The 16,835-nt window shown below is 44.1% G+C and overlaps 1 protein-coding gene and 1 long non-coding RNA gene across 2 annotated transcripts in view; one reads left to right on the top strand and one right to left on the bottom strand.

Annotated features, from left to right (window-relative positions):
* The first annotated feature begins 4,520 nt into the window (after positions 1–4,520).
* On the top strand, positions 4,521–13,537 carry ARRDC4 (arrestin domain containing 4). Its single transcript, XM_072345965.1, is given in 9 exon segments — positions 4,521–4,643; positions 4,645–4,990; positions 6,166–6,232; positions 6,515–6,662; positions 8,359–8,461; positions 9,041–9,297; positions 9,854–10,016; positions 10,548–10,702; positions 10,872–13,537. Coding segments are annotated over 9 exon segments (1,419 nt in total). The 3' UTR covers positions 10,929–13,537.
* Positions 13,538–15,531: 1,994 nt separating this feature from the next.
* Positions 15,532–16,835, bottom strand: part of LOC140257041 (uncharacterized) — a 70,549-nt gene continuing 69,245 nt past the window's right edge. Inside the window, exon 3 of the long non-coding RNA XR_011904930.1 lies at positions 15,532–15,626. This is a non-coding gene — a long non-coding RNA (uncharacterized lncRNA). The remainder of the gene's footprint in view (positions 15,627–16,835) is intronic.

Genomic DNA, 16,835 nt, shown 5'->3' with positions numbered 1-16,835 from the left:
AAAAAAAAAATAATAAACAGAACAAACCCAACTGCTTCACAAGGAACATATCTGCATCTGATAATTGCTACACTGCTCGGCCATGCTGAGAGCCACACATAGCCCCGAGGGAGACTTCTTCAAGCAGATTCTGTCCAGCAAATAGTGCACTAGGAACTGTCTTTAAACGATGCTGGATATGCCATCTGTGTTGTTGCAGTGATGTGAACCCATGACAGCGCTTGGTGTGAATTGGTACGGTTGAAGCATCACCACAAGACACGCATTCCTGTTTGTAAGAATGCTCTAACAAAAGATGAGTTCAGATCCAGACTTGTACTTCCTTTCAGCACGAGGTTTTTTGGTGTGAGATTTGGGTTCATCTCAAGTTCAGTTTTTTTCAGCCTAAGTGTAAAAACATGCACTTTCCAATACCATCAAAACCCTCAAATTACAGCCAAGAACAGGAAACAACTGCACCAGCACATAAATAAGAACCCAAATTGAGTTTAATTCCCCATCTACTTTCTGGTTATGCATTCTCTTGAGCCTGAACACCAAACCATAAGCCACACATGAATAATCCAACTGCCGTTTCAGAGTTGGATCGGCAGGAGAAATCTGTATCCTTTGATGTTACTGGGAACATTTGTGACCACCTTGCTCTGAAGTCAGAGTCACTGAAACTCAGAGGGCTACACTTTGCAATTGTTGGAAGCTCTTCCTCAAGAAAAGCACTTCCAGAAGGCCACTTAAATTGTGTTGATGCCAGTAAACCTTATAAAAGGTTCTGTCCTCGGAGATCAGCAGATGGAGGGTTATTCTAACCACACTGTAATCTACTTGTGCTCCTTGCAGAACCTGTAGTAGTTGCAAGCATTCAAAGCCAGCCTCAAACAATCCTGTGCCACCTAAATAGTGCTGGATTCAGATTGCTGTTATGTAAGAGAACTAGTTGTAGCAGATCCAGCAATCTGATCCACTACACAGTATTTAAGCAAACAGCAGATTGCTCAAGTGTATTCTTTACCAGTGCATGAAACACCACCATCTCTCACGTGCTGAACTGCAACCCTGGCACACTGGGCTCAGAACTGGCATGTAGATCCTTGTCCTATGGTGGTATTGCTCCAGCCACCTCCCAGACTGTTCACGTTGGAACAAGGAGGGGACATGCTGGTATTGTATTGCTGCTGAAGGATGAAACAGTCATCTGCACCTCAACTCTATAATCCATCCTCTCATAACTCTCTCCTCCTGAAGGTAATCATAGCAAGGACCTACATCCAAGCACTCAGTGCAGAAGCCTTGACAGTTTGGTTCTCACCCACGAGTGGAGTGCAATATACTCTACCCTTGGCAGTCCTACTGTCACTTGTGATTTTCCATTTCCAGGCACAATCTCGTATTAAGAATGGTTTTTTGCCCTTCTAGAGGATTGTGCTTTGTTTGAAAGGCTGCATGAAGAAACACCTGTCAAGATAAAATCTGCACCTTGATAAGAGTCCTGGGCCAGTGCAGCAGCAGTTGCTTTTCTAAATGGACCACGTACAGTACGGCTCTAAAAAATACACTCAGTGGTATTCATACCTTGGCAGTAGTGACATATCAGACTGTGTTTGCAGCAGCATTTGGAAAAGAATCTCCAGCTCTTTGCAGTCTCCTATGTGTAAATGTCACTTAATTGTCTAAGAAAAATTTGGCTGACCTTTCAATTACCAGTAATAGAATAAAAGCAGTAGAAGATTGTATGTGACAGCAAGTGTCACCGATACCCAGCTGTCACCTTCCTGTGCTGACTGGGAGCACCACAGAGGATTCACACTCCATTCCAGGACTTCATTTTTGGCAGAACACTGATAAAGGAACTCACTGGTAAAAGGATGGGGAATAGGAAAAGAATCATCCCTCATCCGTCCCTATCCTGACTCCATGAACAATTCCAGAAAGAGGATTTCTGAATATCTGTAAAAAGGCCCAACATTCTGAGAGCGTTTGTGGAACTTGAGACCTTCTCTCAGCAGGAAACATTGCATAGTTGAGACTATTTGCAGATAAAGGTCTGAGTACATGGACAAACCCACCCAGCCATGCAGAATTAACATCAATATGAAATTTACGTGCTATTTTTGAGTTCTGGGCCAGTATATGTAGATTATACAACTGTTTACACAGCTGTTGTTGACTGCATTTGTGATACATTCATTCAAGTAGTGCATATCTCACGGCTCTTCCACTGAAATACACAGCTGTGTAGTCACTGTTTTGTCTACCATGTTTGGTACTGGATAAGAAAGACACTTGAGTGGATGTTATAGTACAGCGATCTCACATGCAGTTTGTAAACTGGCTGTTTTAGCATCAGTGTTTATAAGCACTTCTCAAACTCCTCCTTTGAGTTCACTCTCTTAAAACTGTCAGGCTGTTGATTAAGGTCAGGTAAGTTGAACTGATAACTTCCTAATGCTGGTGCGTGATTCAGGAGCCTCATCTCAGCTTCTAACTAGCAAGTTTTTCACTTCCCAGTTACTGCTTTGACCCCCCCCCAAAATAGAGACCTTCTTGGCAGAGGTCACTGTTAAGACCACTTCTCATCTTGAATATTGTACAGAACATGGGTTTGTGTCTTCTTGTGGAGACTCAAAATCTATGCGACACCTTCAACCTCTTCTGGTAAGTTTGAGCCCCAAGAGCCTATTTTCAAATTCATGTACTGAGATAAACTGAACATAATTGTTATACCCAGAAACCTAATCAGCCAGGTCCATCTAAATACAGTGATCTGACTGTGAGAGGCAATTAACCATCAGAGCTAGGATGTTACCAGCAGCTGCAGATGTTCTTTTAGTCCCTTCACCCTCAGGGTAGGAGCTGATGACAGCTTCATTTTCAGGGCTTTTCTTTACTCTTAAGAGTCAAACCTGACTATTAGCTTGCTCAAAAGAGATGTTCCTTACACAGTCCTGAATAAGGAAGCAAAAATAAGTGACAAAGTATAATCAAGTACTTTGGTATATATCGTGCACTTTCACACATGTACACACACACACGCATCTTGTCACACATATACACCCACACTGTCTGAGCGTTCATCTTCTGTTCCTTTCTTCTGGCTTATCAGATACTGAAATAGTGATAGCACATCCCATGATCCGTGCTGTAACTGCACTAAAATGAACTAAAAATAACAAAGATGGCAAGATTCCATAAAGAAGGCATCCCAAACACAACACAACAGCTGTAGTTTCTTTAAAGTATCTAAAATTTGTTTCAATGCAGTCGTCACAGTGTCAGTTCCTTTAGTTACACCTTCAGTGTGAGCTGGGGAACTTGTGGCCCTGCTTCCAGATACACTCAGTGGATTCACTCCATCTGTGAGCTCATTCCTCTTCCCCATACGGTTACCAATCAGTGTCAACTTGTAACAATAAAAGGTGCTCTAAAGGCCTAAGTGGCCTTCAGCAATGACATCACCGCAGAAGTACCTAAATAGAAGCCCATGTTTCATAGGACAGGATGTCACAGAGGTACACCACGGATGGCGAGGAGCACTGATGCTGCCGTGTCACTTATTTAAAAGCCAAGGCTCTGACTACAGAAAACATTTTTTGATAATTCCAGTAATTACCTGAGTCAGCAGGGAAGCGCCGAGCTGGTGCTTTACTGGGCTCACCATGGATGTAATAACGCAGGAAGCAGAGGATGATGGAAGCTCCGAGCACAGCGCTGACTCAGGCAGAAGCGCCACTTCTTTGTCACCACTGTAGACGCAGGCAACTCATTCCTTCAAGAAGAGGCGTTGGGCAACCACAAAACAGGAAGCCTCGTACAAAAACGTTACACTCAGTAACCAGCCAGCCCAGGAGGGCACTTGGGTTTGTGATGTGCAGGGCTGTGGCTGTAGCTCGGAGTTGGGGCACAGGGTCAACACCACTGCCTGGCTGCTGGGCCTGGCCTGCTCCCCTCCTGGCACACATGTGTTCACCACTAAAGAGCTGTGGGTTCTCCCAAGCTTTTAGGTCAACAAACTGGGGGGACACAACGCACTGCACAGTCTCACCTGGTTTCTATTCTTTGTGAGTCCCACTACCCCAGGGAGAGAGGCTGAGCCTACAGCACCGTACCCCCATCTCAGCCTGCAGGCAGGAACCAAGTCCCTCGACTGCCATGTGACCAGGACCAGGACCAGGACCAGGACCAGGACCAGGACCAGGACCAGGACCAGGACCAGGACCAGGACGGCTCCATCGATGGAGGCCACCACCACCCACCCGCCACGTGCCCCATCACTCCTTGGGTCCCCACGCCCCGCCCCTTCTCGGCTTTGCCCCGCCCCCTCCCTGCCCTGTTTATCCACGAGCTGTACACGTGGTGGCCGCGCGCCCCCATTGGTCCCCCGTCCGGGCAGCTGTGGTTTTCTCGCCAATCGGGCGGCTGTCCACGCGCGGCCGCCTCCAGCCGATTGGCTCCGCCGCGGCGATCACGCAGCGTGACGCACTCCGGCCGTGCGCCCGCCGGGAAACGAGCGTCACCCTCGACGAATGGCGCGGCGAGCGGCCGAGCGGCGGCCAATGAGGCGCGGCCCGGGGGCGGGACTTTCCGCCGAGGGCGCCGGCGGAGACGGGCGGGTTTTAAAGCTACCGTCGACGGCGGCCGCTGGCTTCCCCGGGCGGCCGGGGAGCGATGGCGGCGGCCGGGCCGGGCCCGGGCCCCGGGGCCGGCGGGAAGGTGAAGACGCTGGCCGTGGTGCTGCAGGACGAGGCCCGGCGCGGCGGCTACTGCAGCGGGGACACGGTGTCGGGCCAGGTGCTGCTGGAGCTGGCGGGGCCGCTGCCGCTCCGCGGGCTGCGCCTGGAGGCGGCGGGCCGGGCCCGGGTCGCCTGGAGCGAGGCGGCGGGAACCGTCGGCGCGGCCGGGGGCTGCGGGGCGGAGGCGGCGGCGGGGCCGCGGCGGGAGGCTGAGGTGCGATACCTGGACGTCCGGCAGAGCCTGCTACGGCACGCGGCACAAGGTGAGGGGGGGGGCAGCGCCCCGAGGGCCGGGAGGGAACCGCGCCTGACACCGGGGCTGCTGCGGCCGCATCCTGAGCTTTGCCGGGATGCCGAGGGCAGCGGCGTGCGGAGGCTGCTGGAGATGGAGCTCCTCCAGCCTCGGAGCGCGCAGTGTGCCACCCGCGGCAGAGCCGAGCAGTTACAGGACGCGGCAGTGCGTTGTGTAAGCGCTTATCTGCAGGAAAGACATGTCAGGCCTTTGGAAGCGCTACGATGGTAGGCCCTCTGTAGTTGTATGAAGATGACAGCAATAAGTTTCATAATATTGGCTTTAGATTGCAGCTTTTTAGTGCAAAAGGTAGATTAATGGTTAACTGAAAAAGCAGATCAGCTGCAGCCGTAGAACTGTGGAGTCATTGTGGTTGGAAAAGACCCTTAAGGTCACCCTGTCTGACTAACGCCAACACTTGGAGGCGACCACTGACCCACATCCTTTGGTGCCGCATCCACAGCTCACAGATACCTCCAGGGATGGTGACTTCACCACTGCCCTGCTCAGTGCCTGACCGCCTTTCCATGAAGGAATTCTTCCTGATAACCAACCTAAACCTGTCCAGGTGCCACTTCATCTGTTTCCTCGTGTCCTATCGCTTTGTCACCCGAGAGACCGACAAAGACCGACACCCACCTTGTTGTGCCCTCCTTCCAGGCAGTGTGCTGGGGTTCCCCCTCGGCCTCCTGCAGACTGAACATCCTCTGTTTCTTCAGCCGTTCCTCTCATGTCTTGTCTTCTAATCCCTTCACCCAGCTTTGCTGCTCTTCTTTGGATGCAGTCTATTTTTCCTGAAGTGAGGGGCCCAAAACTGAGCGCTGTACTTGAGGTGATCTCACTGGTGCCAATTACGGAGGGATAATCACTTCCTTAATCGCTGTCCTGTTAAAAAGCAGAAGAAACTTACTGTATGCTTTTCAGAAGCCGTTTTGGATTGGCTGACCAACATCTTGAACTGAAACTCCAGGACTCTGTGTTTCCTTGATATTTTTTTTCCCATTGAAGTCACACTACAGAATAAATGAAGTGTGGGCTCCAATCCAGAACCCATCGGGATCAATAAAAACTTCTACCAGTCCCTTGCATCTGGGTGTTTATGATTTATGAAGTAACTAAAATACACTCTTCATTTCTATCCTACAGGTGAGGACGGCTTAGTTCTCTTAGATGGAAGACATGCATTTCCCTTCAGCTTTCAACTCCCACAAGAGTAAGTTAAATAACAGAACCTGAAGGGATTGTGCTGGACACTGCTTGTTGTGGACAATTAACTCCACGTCATTTGACTCATGCTTTTTTAATACTGGGCTGATAGTTCAGCTTTGTATGTTTGTCTTAATCAACCACCAGGCTGTAGACATGCCCTGTTTGTTGCAGCTTCCCTAAGGCCCTAAAAGCACAAGATGTACATTAGTGAATGTTTATATACACAGCAAGCGTTTGTGTTTGGAACTGAATTATAAACCTACAGTAATACCTTTGACTGTTTCAGACCTCTGGTGACCTCTTTCACTGGGAAGTATGGCAGTATTCAGTACTATGTGAAAGCAGTTCTGGAAAGACCTGCAGCACCTGATCAAAGCGTACAGACAGAGCTTCAGGTCATCAGCCATATCGATGTCAACTCACCAGCTTTATTGGTAAGAGGGTCCTCCACTGCCCCTTCCTCCCTTAAGGCCAGCTGCAGGAAATGAAAACAAATAATAATAATCACGTTCCATCCAGCCATAACCATTTCCATGTTATTCTAGAGAGCCACTTTCTGACTTCTGAAAGCATATAAGCTCCCTAAGCTTTTCTCTATAAATAGATGATCTTAGTCTGTGTGAATAGCAAACAGAGGGTTGTTGGTTTTTTGTGTTGCGGGTTGTTTCTTTAATACCATTGATTACAACCCTGCTGGCAGAGGTGCTCTTGCCAAAAAGTTATGCAGGCTTCAAATGCATAAATAATGCTTAATAATAATAATGCACAAGCGTAAAGTAGTTACTCTTACCAGAGCAAATACATTCACACGGCTGCAGTGTCCTAAACTCTTCAATAATAGTAGGTTGAGGAACAGTAATTAGAGAAGAGTATTAATCATGCCCAGCCTGTCATTTATGGTCTGTCCATTATGTTACGTATCCTTCCATTTTGCATGTCCTTTTCTAACATTAAGTGTGTGCATGCAGCTGCTCCAGAGATCTTTTCAGTTATTTCCTTATGACAGATTTGGACACATTAAAGCGGAGCTTCTAATAGTCACCAGAAATACTGTAGAGCAATAAGAAAGATCAGACATTAAGTAATGAGAAAATAGGCAAGATAGAAGCTAACGAGCTGGATTCTTTTATCTCAGCCCATATTATGAAAATAATATAAAATTATACCTTGCATTTTCATGATAGCAACGGGATCTAAATGGTTATTCATTTAAATATGAATGAGTAATTTCTATTTTATTTGAAACGCTGGGATAATTTTAACATTTCACCATGATGAACGTAGCTAAGAGATGGTTTTAGCACTTCTTTTTTTTCTTCCTTCTTTTTATGTGCTTACATTTTAATCTCTCCAGAGCTAGAACTTATAGAATTGTTTTGGCAGTGACATCTGTAAGCAGAGTATAGTCCTTTTGTTCATCAGTGTATTTCAGGAGTGTGCAGACAGCATGTCTGGTTACTGCAAGGATAGAACGGGGCTGACCATAGGCTACTGCACAGGAAGGGCAATGAGTCATAGAGCAGCCATTGCTCATAGTGGATTACAAGAAATCAACCAAAATACCTGGAAGTTTTGGAACAATTGGAAAAATTGGATGTTGGGGTTTTTTTTTGTCACAATGTTAAATATTGGGGGTTTGTGTGGATTACACATTACAAAGATGTATCCCCTTAGCTCAGTGTGTATATATATGACCTTCTTTGTTAGATATACACAGATAAAAATAGTTTACCTGTTGAACTACTGCTTGCAGATGGAATTAATTCTGCATTTTTCTGCAGCAGGGTTACGTAAGGGCATAACTACAGCAGCGCTTCCTTAGACTTTTAAAAAGGAACACCTCCAAAACTTGTCGAATCAATCTTTTTGAGATCCTCAATTCAAATACACTCAGTCTCCATCTTCTGCATTTGGTGCCTCTGAAATGCAGACTCAAGCTTTCAAACAGTCCTATCTTCAGACAGCCAAGACACATTTCACATGGTGGGCAAAACACCAGTTGCATTCAGTAGCACAAAGATTCAAATCCAAGGGGATTTTAGAATTAATTTCAATGATTCTCATGCGTTACACTGAACTTGATTGATAACTTCATGCAATAAAATGGAAAAAAAACCCTTTGTTTTATAGACACCTGTTCTGAGAAGTCAGGAGAAGATGGTTGGCTGTTGGTTTTTCACCTCTGGGCCAGTGTCTCTGAGTGCCAAAATTGAGAGGAAGGGATACTGTAATGGTAAGAGGAACTGTCTTCACCCTTCAGGACACGAGTAGTAAACACCTAAGATGATTTTTTTCATCCCTGTAAAGGCAACATTAGAAAGGAAGCCCTGTCAGTAAACTTAATGGAAAAGCCACAAATAAAGAGCATGCTTTTACTGGCAATAAAATACATCATGGGGGATATGGAGTTCTTCCATGTCCCATTTGTGTAGGTTTACTCTTCTGTACAAAAGAGCGTTAGCAGCTTCTTTAGATCTTGATAAAGTTAGAGACATGGAGGAAATGGAACGTTCTGGAATGCAATTAGTACTTCATAGAAGGAAGACTGGTACATAAATTGCAAATAAAGCTTTTAGCATTTGTTGATATTTTGCTTAATGTTTTAAAATGAATCACTGTTTATGCATAAAATGCAGTAAGTGGCTTTAATTCGGCTTGGATGCCAACTCCGTAAAGAAACTAGCTTGAGGAAAGTAGCAAGTGTTGTTCTCATCTTTAAGGTTGGTGATGTACATGCTGCAAAACAGCTTTGATATTTCTAAAAGAAAGCTGGTAAACACGAATTATTCATTGAACTCTTTCTGGTTTTAAGGGGAAGCCATTCCGATCTATGCAGAAATCGAGAACTGTTCTTCTCGCTTGATTGTTCCAAAAGCTGCCATTTTCCAAACACAAACCTACCTGGCCAGTGGGAAGACAAAAACTTTCCGTCAGATGGTTGCCAATGTGCGAGGAAACCATATTGCCTCTGGGAGTACGGATACCTGGAATGGGAAAACTCTGAAAATTCCACCTGTATCCCCCTCTATACTTGACTGCTGTATCATTCGTGTAGAATATTCATTAGCTGTAAGTATGGATTTCCTTTACAGATACGACTATTGTTTAACAACTGCTGCAAGCTACATTAGTTTGGGGACAGAAGAATTTTCATTACCCAGCAGTTTGTACATTTTGAACTGGGGAGCAACAGTAAATGCCAGTAAATATCACATGCAGGTGACAGACTGAAAACCATGAGGAGATGCTGAAACTGACAGATAAGAGTAATAAGGAAAATGTTTCTGAGGGAAGCAGCAGCTCAGTTCTAGACTTGCAGAGGTATCCGGAGGCAGCATTTCTCACTGAATGGGCTCTTCTGGTTGTTCTCTTCAGAAATGGGAGGGCAGGACTGGAATCAACCTGTTTTGGGTTTATTTTTTTAAATGCTATCTGCAGACAGGGCATAGAAGGAGGGAAATGGATGAAACATAATGAAAGCTGCCAGCACGTTAGTTAGACATCTGGGATGAAGAAAGCTGATTTTTAAATGATCTGCAACAGAGGCAGGATGGCAGCTTCTGGGAGCAGTAATTCAATGGAATCTAATGATGTCTTTTTCTTTTATTTGGGGGTTGTCACATAGGTGTATATCCATATTCCCGGTGCTAAGAAATTGATGATTGAAATGCCTCTAGTGATTGGCACTATTCCATGTATTGGCTTTTCAAGCAGAAACTCCAGCATTACCAGCCAGTTTAGTATGGATATGAGTTGGCTGGCCTTAACCCTGCCAGAACACCCTGAAGGTAATATATATATATATCAAACTCTTTACAATACCACATAACATTGTTCACAACAAAAAGATCGCAGCGGCAGTTCAAGGACTAAATCAATAAAGGATGTAGACCACAGAAAATGAGAAGTAAAGCATGGCAATCTAACTGAAAACCCAAAAGGAGTGATGGGCATACCATAACTCCAACTTTCCTCTCAAGAGTCTCTTCACCTTTAGCTGACTTCAACTAAATCTTGCAATAACTAACCTCCGATGGCAGGAGTTCGACTTCTGCAGTAGAATTAGAACTAAGGCACTTAAATGTTCCTTCATAAAACACCATTATCTTGCTGGAGTAGCTCTAAGAGCATCTGCAGCATGCCTGCTGAATCACTGAAGCACACTAATGCCATGGTTCCAATACAGTATTTACTTCATGAAATCTGACATTGTACACTATATGATATATACAGTCTTCCTGGTCTTGGATACTGTAATGTATATGTTGTCTTGCCAGAGAATACTTTAAAATTTCACAGTATTATCTCTTGTGTTTCAGCACCACCAAATTACGCTGATGTAGTGTCTGAGGAAGAGTTCTCCAGACATGTTACTGCTTATCCACCACCAATCGACTGTGAAGAACAATTGTGTTGTCCTGTGTTTGCTTACATACAAGAGTTCCGGTTTCAGCCTCCACCTCTTTATTCAGAGGTAAAAAAAAAACAACACCCAGGTTTCAAAGAGGCTTCAAAAAAATATCCCAGCTTTTATGAAAAGTCTCTGCTGAATCTTTAAGTTGTATTTATTGTCACGTGGGGGAGGGAAAGTATTGGGATGCAAGAATTACAGGCAGCAATTATTGACTTCCTTCTCCCTGTAGGTTGATCCACATCCAACTGATGTAGAAGAATTCCAGCCTGTTTCATTAATGCTTTGAAGAGGGCTTGTAATGAGGATCGCGGTGTTGAATGTCTTCTCTGCTTCAGCTGACTGCGCTGCTAAAAAGGAGACGGTTTTCTTTTTCACAACTTCAGTTTGCGTACAAAAAGAGCAAAAGAAATGGAGAGGGATGTATGAGGATGTCCGGTGACAGAAGAGAATCCGCTGGATTAGCCTGCACAGAAGATGTTGTGGAAGCAGCTCCGCTTGGGCTACATGAGAAGTACTGGAAAATACTGAATGCTTTCTTTAAAAAGTGGATGTACTGCATAAAGTACACAGTGGTGGAGGTATGAAGATATTCTGAAGAGAAAAGAGTGTATATTTTGTATGGAACACACTGGAAGAATTTAAGTAAGGATGATGTTGGGAACTTGCTTAGTAGAACATGAGAATGCAGAACAGAATGTGGGGTAAGAAAACTGTTCCAAAAGATGCCCCAGTGTTCAAGGGGCTTCTGTGTGCATCCAAGAATGGAACACTACTACGGTGTGGAGCGAAAACTTCACTCTAGCTTATCTTTTCATTTCATGAGAGCCTGCCAAGTGGTACTGGTTATTAACTTATTCTGATTCTAAAGATGTCATGGATGACAAAATAGCTATTATGCAATATTATGAAGACAACCATTTACTGAATGAAAGATAAGAGTATGTAAAAGAAAACTGAATTTTAATATGAGCTTATGCACTATGCTTTCTTTCAAGGGATTTCTTAAGGGAATTATTCTAGCCTTTTCTACTGTATTGTTCTTTTTCTGCATCTTAGGCCTATGGGTAGCATGATAAGGGGAAGCATGGCAAGGGAAGATCCTTTTGCCAACAGCAGGTGTACTTCACAATATGGACAATACTTATTTATTCGGAAGCCTTTATAAGCCTACCTCTGTTCTGCAAATGTACTTACGGTCAGATCTGAGACCAAAAAAAGAGTCCTGTCTAAGCTCCAGGATACTTCAAGGTTCTGAAAGGGACCCTGAACAGTATCTGTGGTTAGTGAATGAGATGGAAAGCATAGAGAGAAGCTTAAATATACCCCGAATAGATATAGCATATAATTGAAGTGGAAGCAGTCACCAGAGGAACAAAATCCTTTGGTAATGGCACAATGCTTCTCATTACTCCTGCATTTTTGTCTAGAGATCTATTGTCAGGGGCTGCACTAGTCATTTGCTATCCATCCTATTTTTTTGTTAGCGTTTCCTTGTTTGTTTTTGCTGTCTGATTTTGTTTTTGTGCAATATTTTAATGTTTTTCTTCCTCAGGTCATGTAGAACAGTAAGTTTTTGCTGCTAAGAATGAAGGCACATCTTATTACTTGGCCCTTTGCTGCCTTCGTTTAAAGTAGAATGTTTGCTTCCTGCCAAGCATCAATTGGAATAAGTAATCCACCATGAACAGATGACTTAACGAAGCAGAAACACAGCATTCTCAATATGCATGTTTACAGTCAAGTCTTTAAACTACAGGGAATCTTGAACTGCTAGAACTACTCCATATGTCTTACAGAAGGGTTTTGGGATAAAACCCGGTGCTTCATGCGGTTAAAACATTGTACTCTCTGATCACTACACGAATAGCAATTGGGTTTCTTTCATTTCATCAGTAACTGCAGTTTAAAGTTTGAACGTTTTCTATGAAATCTGTCTTCATTCAAGAAGCAGGGGTTTTTCTACACGCATATACGGATATATATTTTTAGTCTTCTTTTAGTACGACTTCCTTACATTGTCTGATTTCTAGCACTTCACCTCAAGTCACTCTTACATCACTGTAAAAGATGAAGATTCACATTTCTAAACTGCAGTTACGTTTTTCATTTGCAAACAGAAGTACCGTCATCTATGGCAAATGCAGCTTTAACCAAACTTTGAGTGCATGTTTTAGAATGGATGCTCTCAAAATGAGTATTTCTTGTCTTAAGTCTCAGCGTGTAGCTCTCATGCCTTTTTATTTCAGTGTTGGCCTGCCCGTACACTCAGTGCAGGATTTTCTTTTACATATCACCTGGAAAGGGAACAAGCATAATTTCCTTAAGTGGATACCATTATGGTTACTTGAAAAATACGGTGGCTGTGTATTAATTTGCATGTTAACAATTCAAAGTCTTATCTTCAAGAATATTATGTGCTTTTTTTGTTGTTGTTAACTTTAACTCCTGATAGGTGATGTGTTATCCGGCTATTTGATGGGTATCAACATGGCCAGGCAAACAAAAGATGAAGAGTAAAGATGTGCTTTGTTTCTGTTGTTTTTTCCTTCTACGAGTTGTTCTTCGTTAATTGCAGATAAACTGTGGCCTTAGATTGTTTGCTGCAAAAAAAAAAAAACCTACTAAAATGTGTTTCTTAGGAAGCACACACGGTCCTTCAAAGGAGGTTGAAAACAAGATCAAGTTCTGCTCTCGGACACTTGGCTTAGTGCAGAAATTGGTCCTTAAACAATGTTTGCACAATAAGTTCAATAAGCAGGGGGTTGTTTTGATAACTTAACTGTGAAACAGTTGAAGAGAGACAAAAGTAAAAAATAAAAATTAAGAAAAAAACAAAAAAAAAGCTGTTTAACATCCAGGAACGTGATTGTATTTTGTACTAATATGAGCCCCATGGGTTCCTTTTTTTGTTAATAAAAGTATAAAACTCACATAACGCTGTTCCTGTTGGTTTCAATATCTGTACAATGAAAAACTGTTGTCTTTAAATTGTCCTTAAAAATATGTGTTTAAACAGGTGATAAATGATGCCCTGTTCCCTACAAGGGTAGAGGAGGTACTGCAGGTTTGTGTTTGCAGCTCTGATGTTTGAACTGGAACACAATTCCCATACCGAGCAAAAGAGATCACTTCATCAACTCCTGAACTGGGCCCTATTCCAGGCTCTTAAAATAGCACGTTCTGTTATTTCACTGCCCCATCTGAACACCTGACTCCTTTTGTTAAACCTGTACTACAGATCTCACTTTAAGCGTGTGTGGAGAACAGAGTTCGCAAAGTTGACTTGAAGACGATCAATTGCTCTCCTTACCTTCCAGGCCAAAACAGCCACAGCAGGAACGCCTGCTTTCCAGTCAAATTCTGCTGCTTTCCAGAGTCCTCCTTGGGGTAGGTGATGAGCACAGGGACATAAAGAGAGGCTTTCAGACTGCAGCATTTTTCTAAAGCTGATTATATAATATCTTAACATCAATACGGACAGTGCAGGCCAGCATGTAAAGTAGATTCTCTGAAGAACTAAACAGGCTTCTCGTGGGCCTGCTCATTTGCTTCTAACAGTCCAATTTTTATACAGATGTAGCATAGACAGGGTGCAGGTCTGTGCTCCAAATTACACTGTGATCATCATTATTAAACACGATTAATATGAAATGATATAACACAAAATCACTCTACGTTATCATTTCATTATTGGCATTTTAAGACAAGTCGTTTCAAATATTAAGAAATGAAAAAGTGGTTTTACATGGAATGCAAAATGGTAACTCAAATGGGACTTGACTAGAGTAGCTGCTTACTCCAGGGCTTCTTATAACACAGGCAGATTCGATCTGATTAAGTACAACTGTATTACTGATAAACCTCTGAGCACCCATCCCTCCAAAAGAAAGGAGGAAATCCCTCTTAGTTTGGGCTTACATTCAACCATCTGGCTGCCTGGAGGGTGAGAACGTGAAATGCAAGGTGAAAGAAGGAGCGGGTGGTAGTGCTTGATGGACACCTACAACTAGATTTCCCCAAATAAACTGAGGCAAGCAGATCAAAATGATGTTATACTAACACACGTGACTTGCTGTGTCGCTTGATGGCAGTTGTCTTCTTGTTAGTTGTGCTTTCAATAACAACTGCAGTCGGATTAAGGGTTGGATATGTAAGTAAGTGTCAAGTAAGGTAGATTTGCATGTAAATACCACTCAGCAGCTATTGCTATGACAGCCTAATAAAGAGCATCACCCATATGTTTCCACCATCTTCAGTGTCCCTGACCTCTAATGGACGCCATTCCCCTACTCTCCCATCTAGCAAAACTGCTCACTGGCACTTCACGTGTAGCACAAGATTCAGCTGGCAGTCTGTGCACACACACAGAGCAGCATAAGGACACTGGCAATCTTAGTTGATAGGAGTACAGAGTTAAAACCAATGAACTATCATCCACTGTGGGGCCTGCGGGATGGAAATAGGAGAGCAGGGATGTAGGGGAGGAATAGAAAGGAGATGCTGTCAGTGTCGGGAGGAAGACAAAGCTGAAGCAGCAAACAGTGCCCTAAGAGGGTTTCATCTGAACACCAAAAGCAGCCAGCCGCCCCCGATGCCCGGTATCAGGTGGGGTCACACAACATGTGCAAGCAGTGCAGATGTGTAGGCTAAACCTGCTGCCAAATATATTTGGCTGTGAAAAGCTATTAGTTCCCAGTGCCTTGGAACAGCATAATTCACCCAAAAAGCTACGTAGTGGGCACAGAGATCCTTGACACTGACTTCCACAGATAACAGAAGGTGACTGTACCTGTATCTCAGCACCCAGCTGTGGGAGATGCATATTTACACACAGAGGCTTTCTGAATAAATGCATATGTAGAAACAGAATGTTCTTACAAACCAACTGACCTGTCAGAGGCATCTCCCAGCCAGGACTCAGTGGTACGTCGTGAACAGTGAGACCTCAGCTTCTGGGGAACATGAGCACACACTTTCTTCAACCCTGGTTTGGGGAAAACGAAAGAACAGGCGTAAGAATTGTCAGTAGAAACTGAAGAGTCGTCAAAGAGGATAATATTACGACCACAAGCATTAAATAGAATTGTTGCAAAACCAGAAAGGTCCCAGAGCTGTAAATAGGGCAGCCCTATTGATGTCACATCCAGAATCAGGTTATGTCAGTCACAATGGCCAGAGCACGGCACGAGGAGAAAGCGAGTCTTACTGCTGAACTAATTAGATTAATCAATGCACAAAAGAGATCACAAGTGACAAAATGTTAAATTTTCATTTAAATAATTTAAGCCCTGAAGTGCTTTTATCGTCTCTCTTAATGTGATGTGACCAATGCATTAGCCTAAACAGATTAGAAAGATACTAAAATGGAAAACAGTCTGTGGTCACAAGTGTTAAATGAGAGTAGAAAAGGAAAAGCATCTGCTGATCTGACACAGATCCTCCAACCACAGTGTCCTGGAGGAGGAGATGTGTGTCTGACAGCCATTAGTACCACCACCAAGAGGCCAAGTTTTGCACGCCGCTTGCAGGGCTGGTCCTCCTTATCCCAGCAGCAGCATTTTGGTACCAGCCATCTCTCCATCACCCTGAGATCAGAGAGCAGGTTGGCACGACCCTTTATCCGTGATTCAGCCATCAGATCTGCTCAGCACACAGGAGCGAGATGGGAAAGTGAGGCTGTATCTCAACAAGGCCATGCCATGCTGCAGCCAGCCCTGTTCCCACCAGCTGTACTGTGCCCACAGGAGCTCAGCCCCCTCCTGCAGCCCTGTGCAGTCACACGCATCAGGGGCAAAGAATTCAGGAGATCTGTCGGCTCGAGGTGTTAAACAGAGAAGTCCCCAGGAAGGGCAACCTCACAGGCTTTTTTCTCACGTGAACCCACCTGCCATCACCGGGACAGGACATTATGTTCATCCAAACAAATTAACAATTCATTTCCAACCCTGACACGAAGATTAACCCTGCCAATTAATTCCTTAATCTCTTGCTGCCGACAAGGCTCACAGTTGCCATGTGGATGCGTGTCCACTGGGGCCTGAAGCGGGGCCATTCTGTTAATTAATGCTGCATCCAGGACACGGCGCAGCTGCTATTCAAACATACTCCAACTACACAAACCAGGGCTGCATCTCACACTTCACCAATGTGCCAGACAGCACCTGATGGACACCTTGAAAAGGGCCTGGATTTC

This window comes from Excalfactoria chinensis, chromosome 10, assembly GCF_039878825.1.
Source record: "Excalfactoria chinensis isolate bCotChi1 chromosome 10, bCotChi1.hap2, whole genome shotgun sequence".
Classification (NCBI taxonomy): domain Eukaryota; kingdom Metazoa; phylum Chordata; class Aves; order Galliformes; family Phasianidae; genus Excalfactoria; species Excalfactoria chinensis.
The sequence above is the reverse complement of the archived record's forward strand: the minus strand, read 5'-3'. Positions and strand labels throughout refer to the sequence as shown.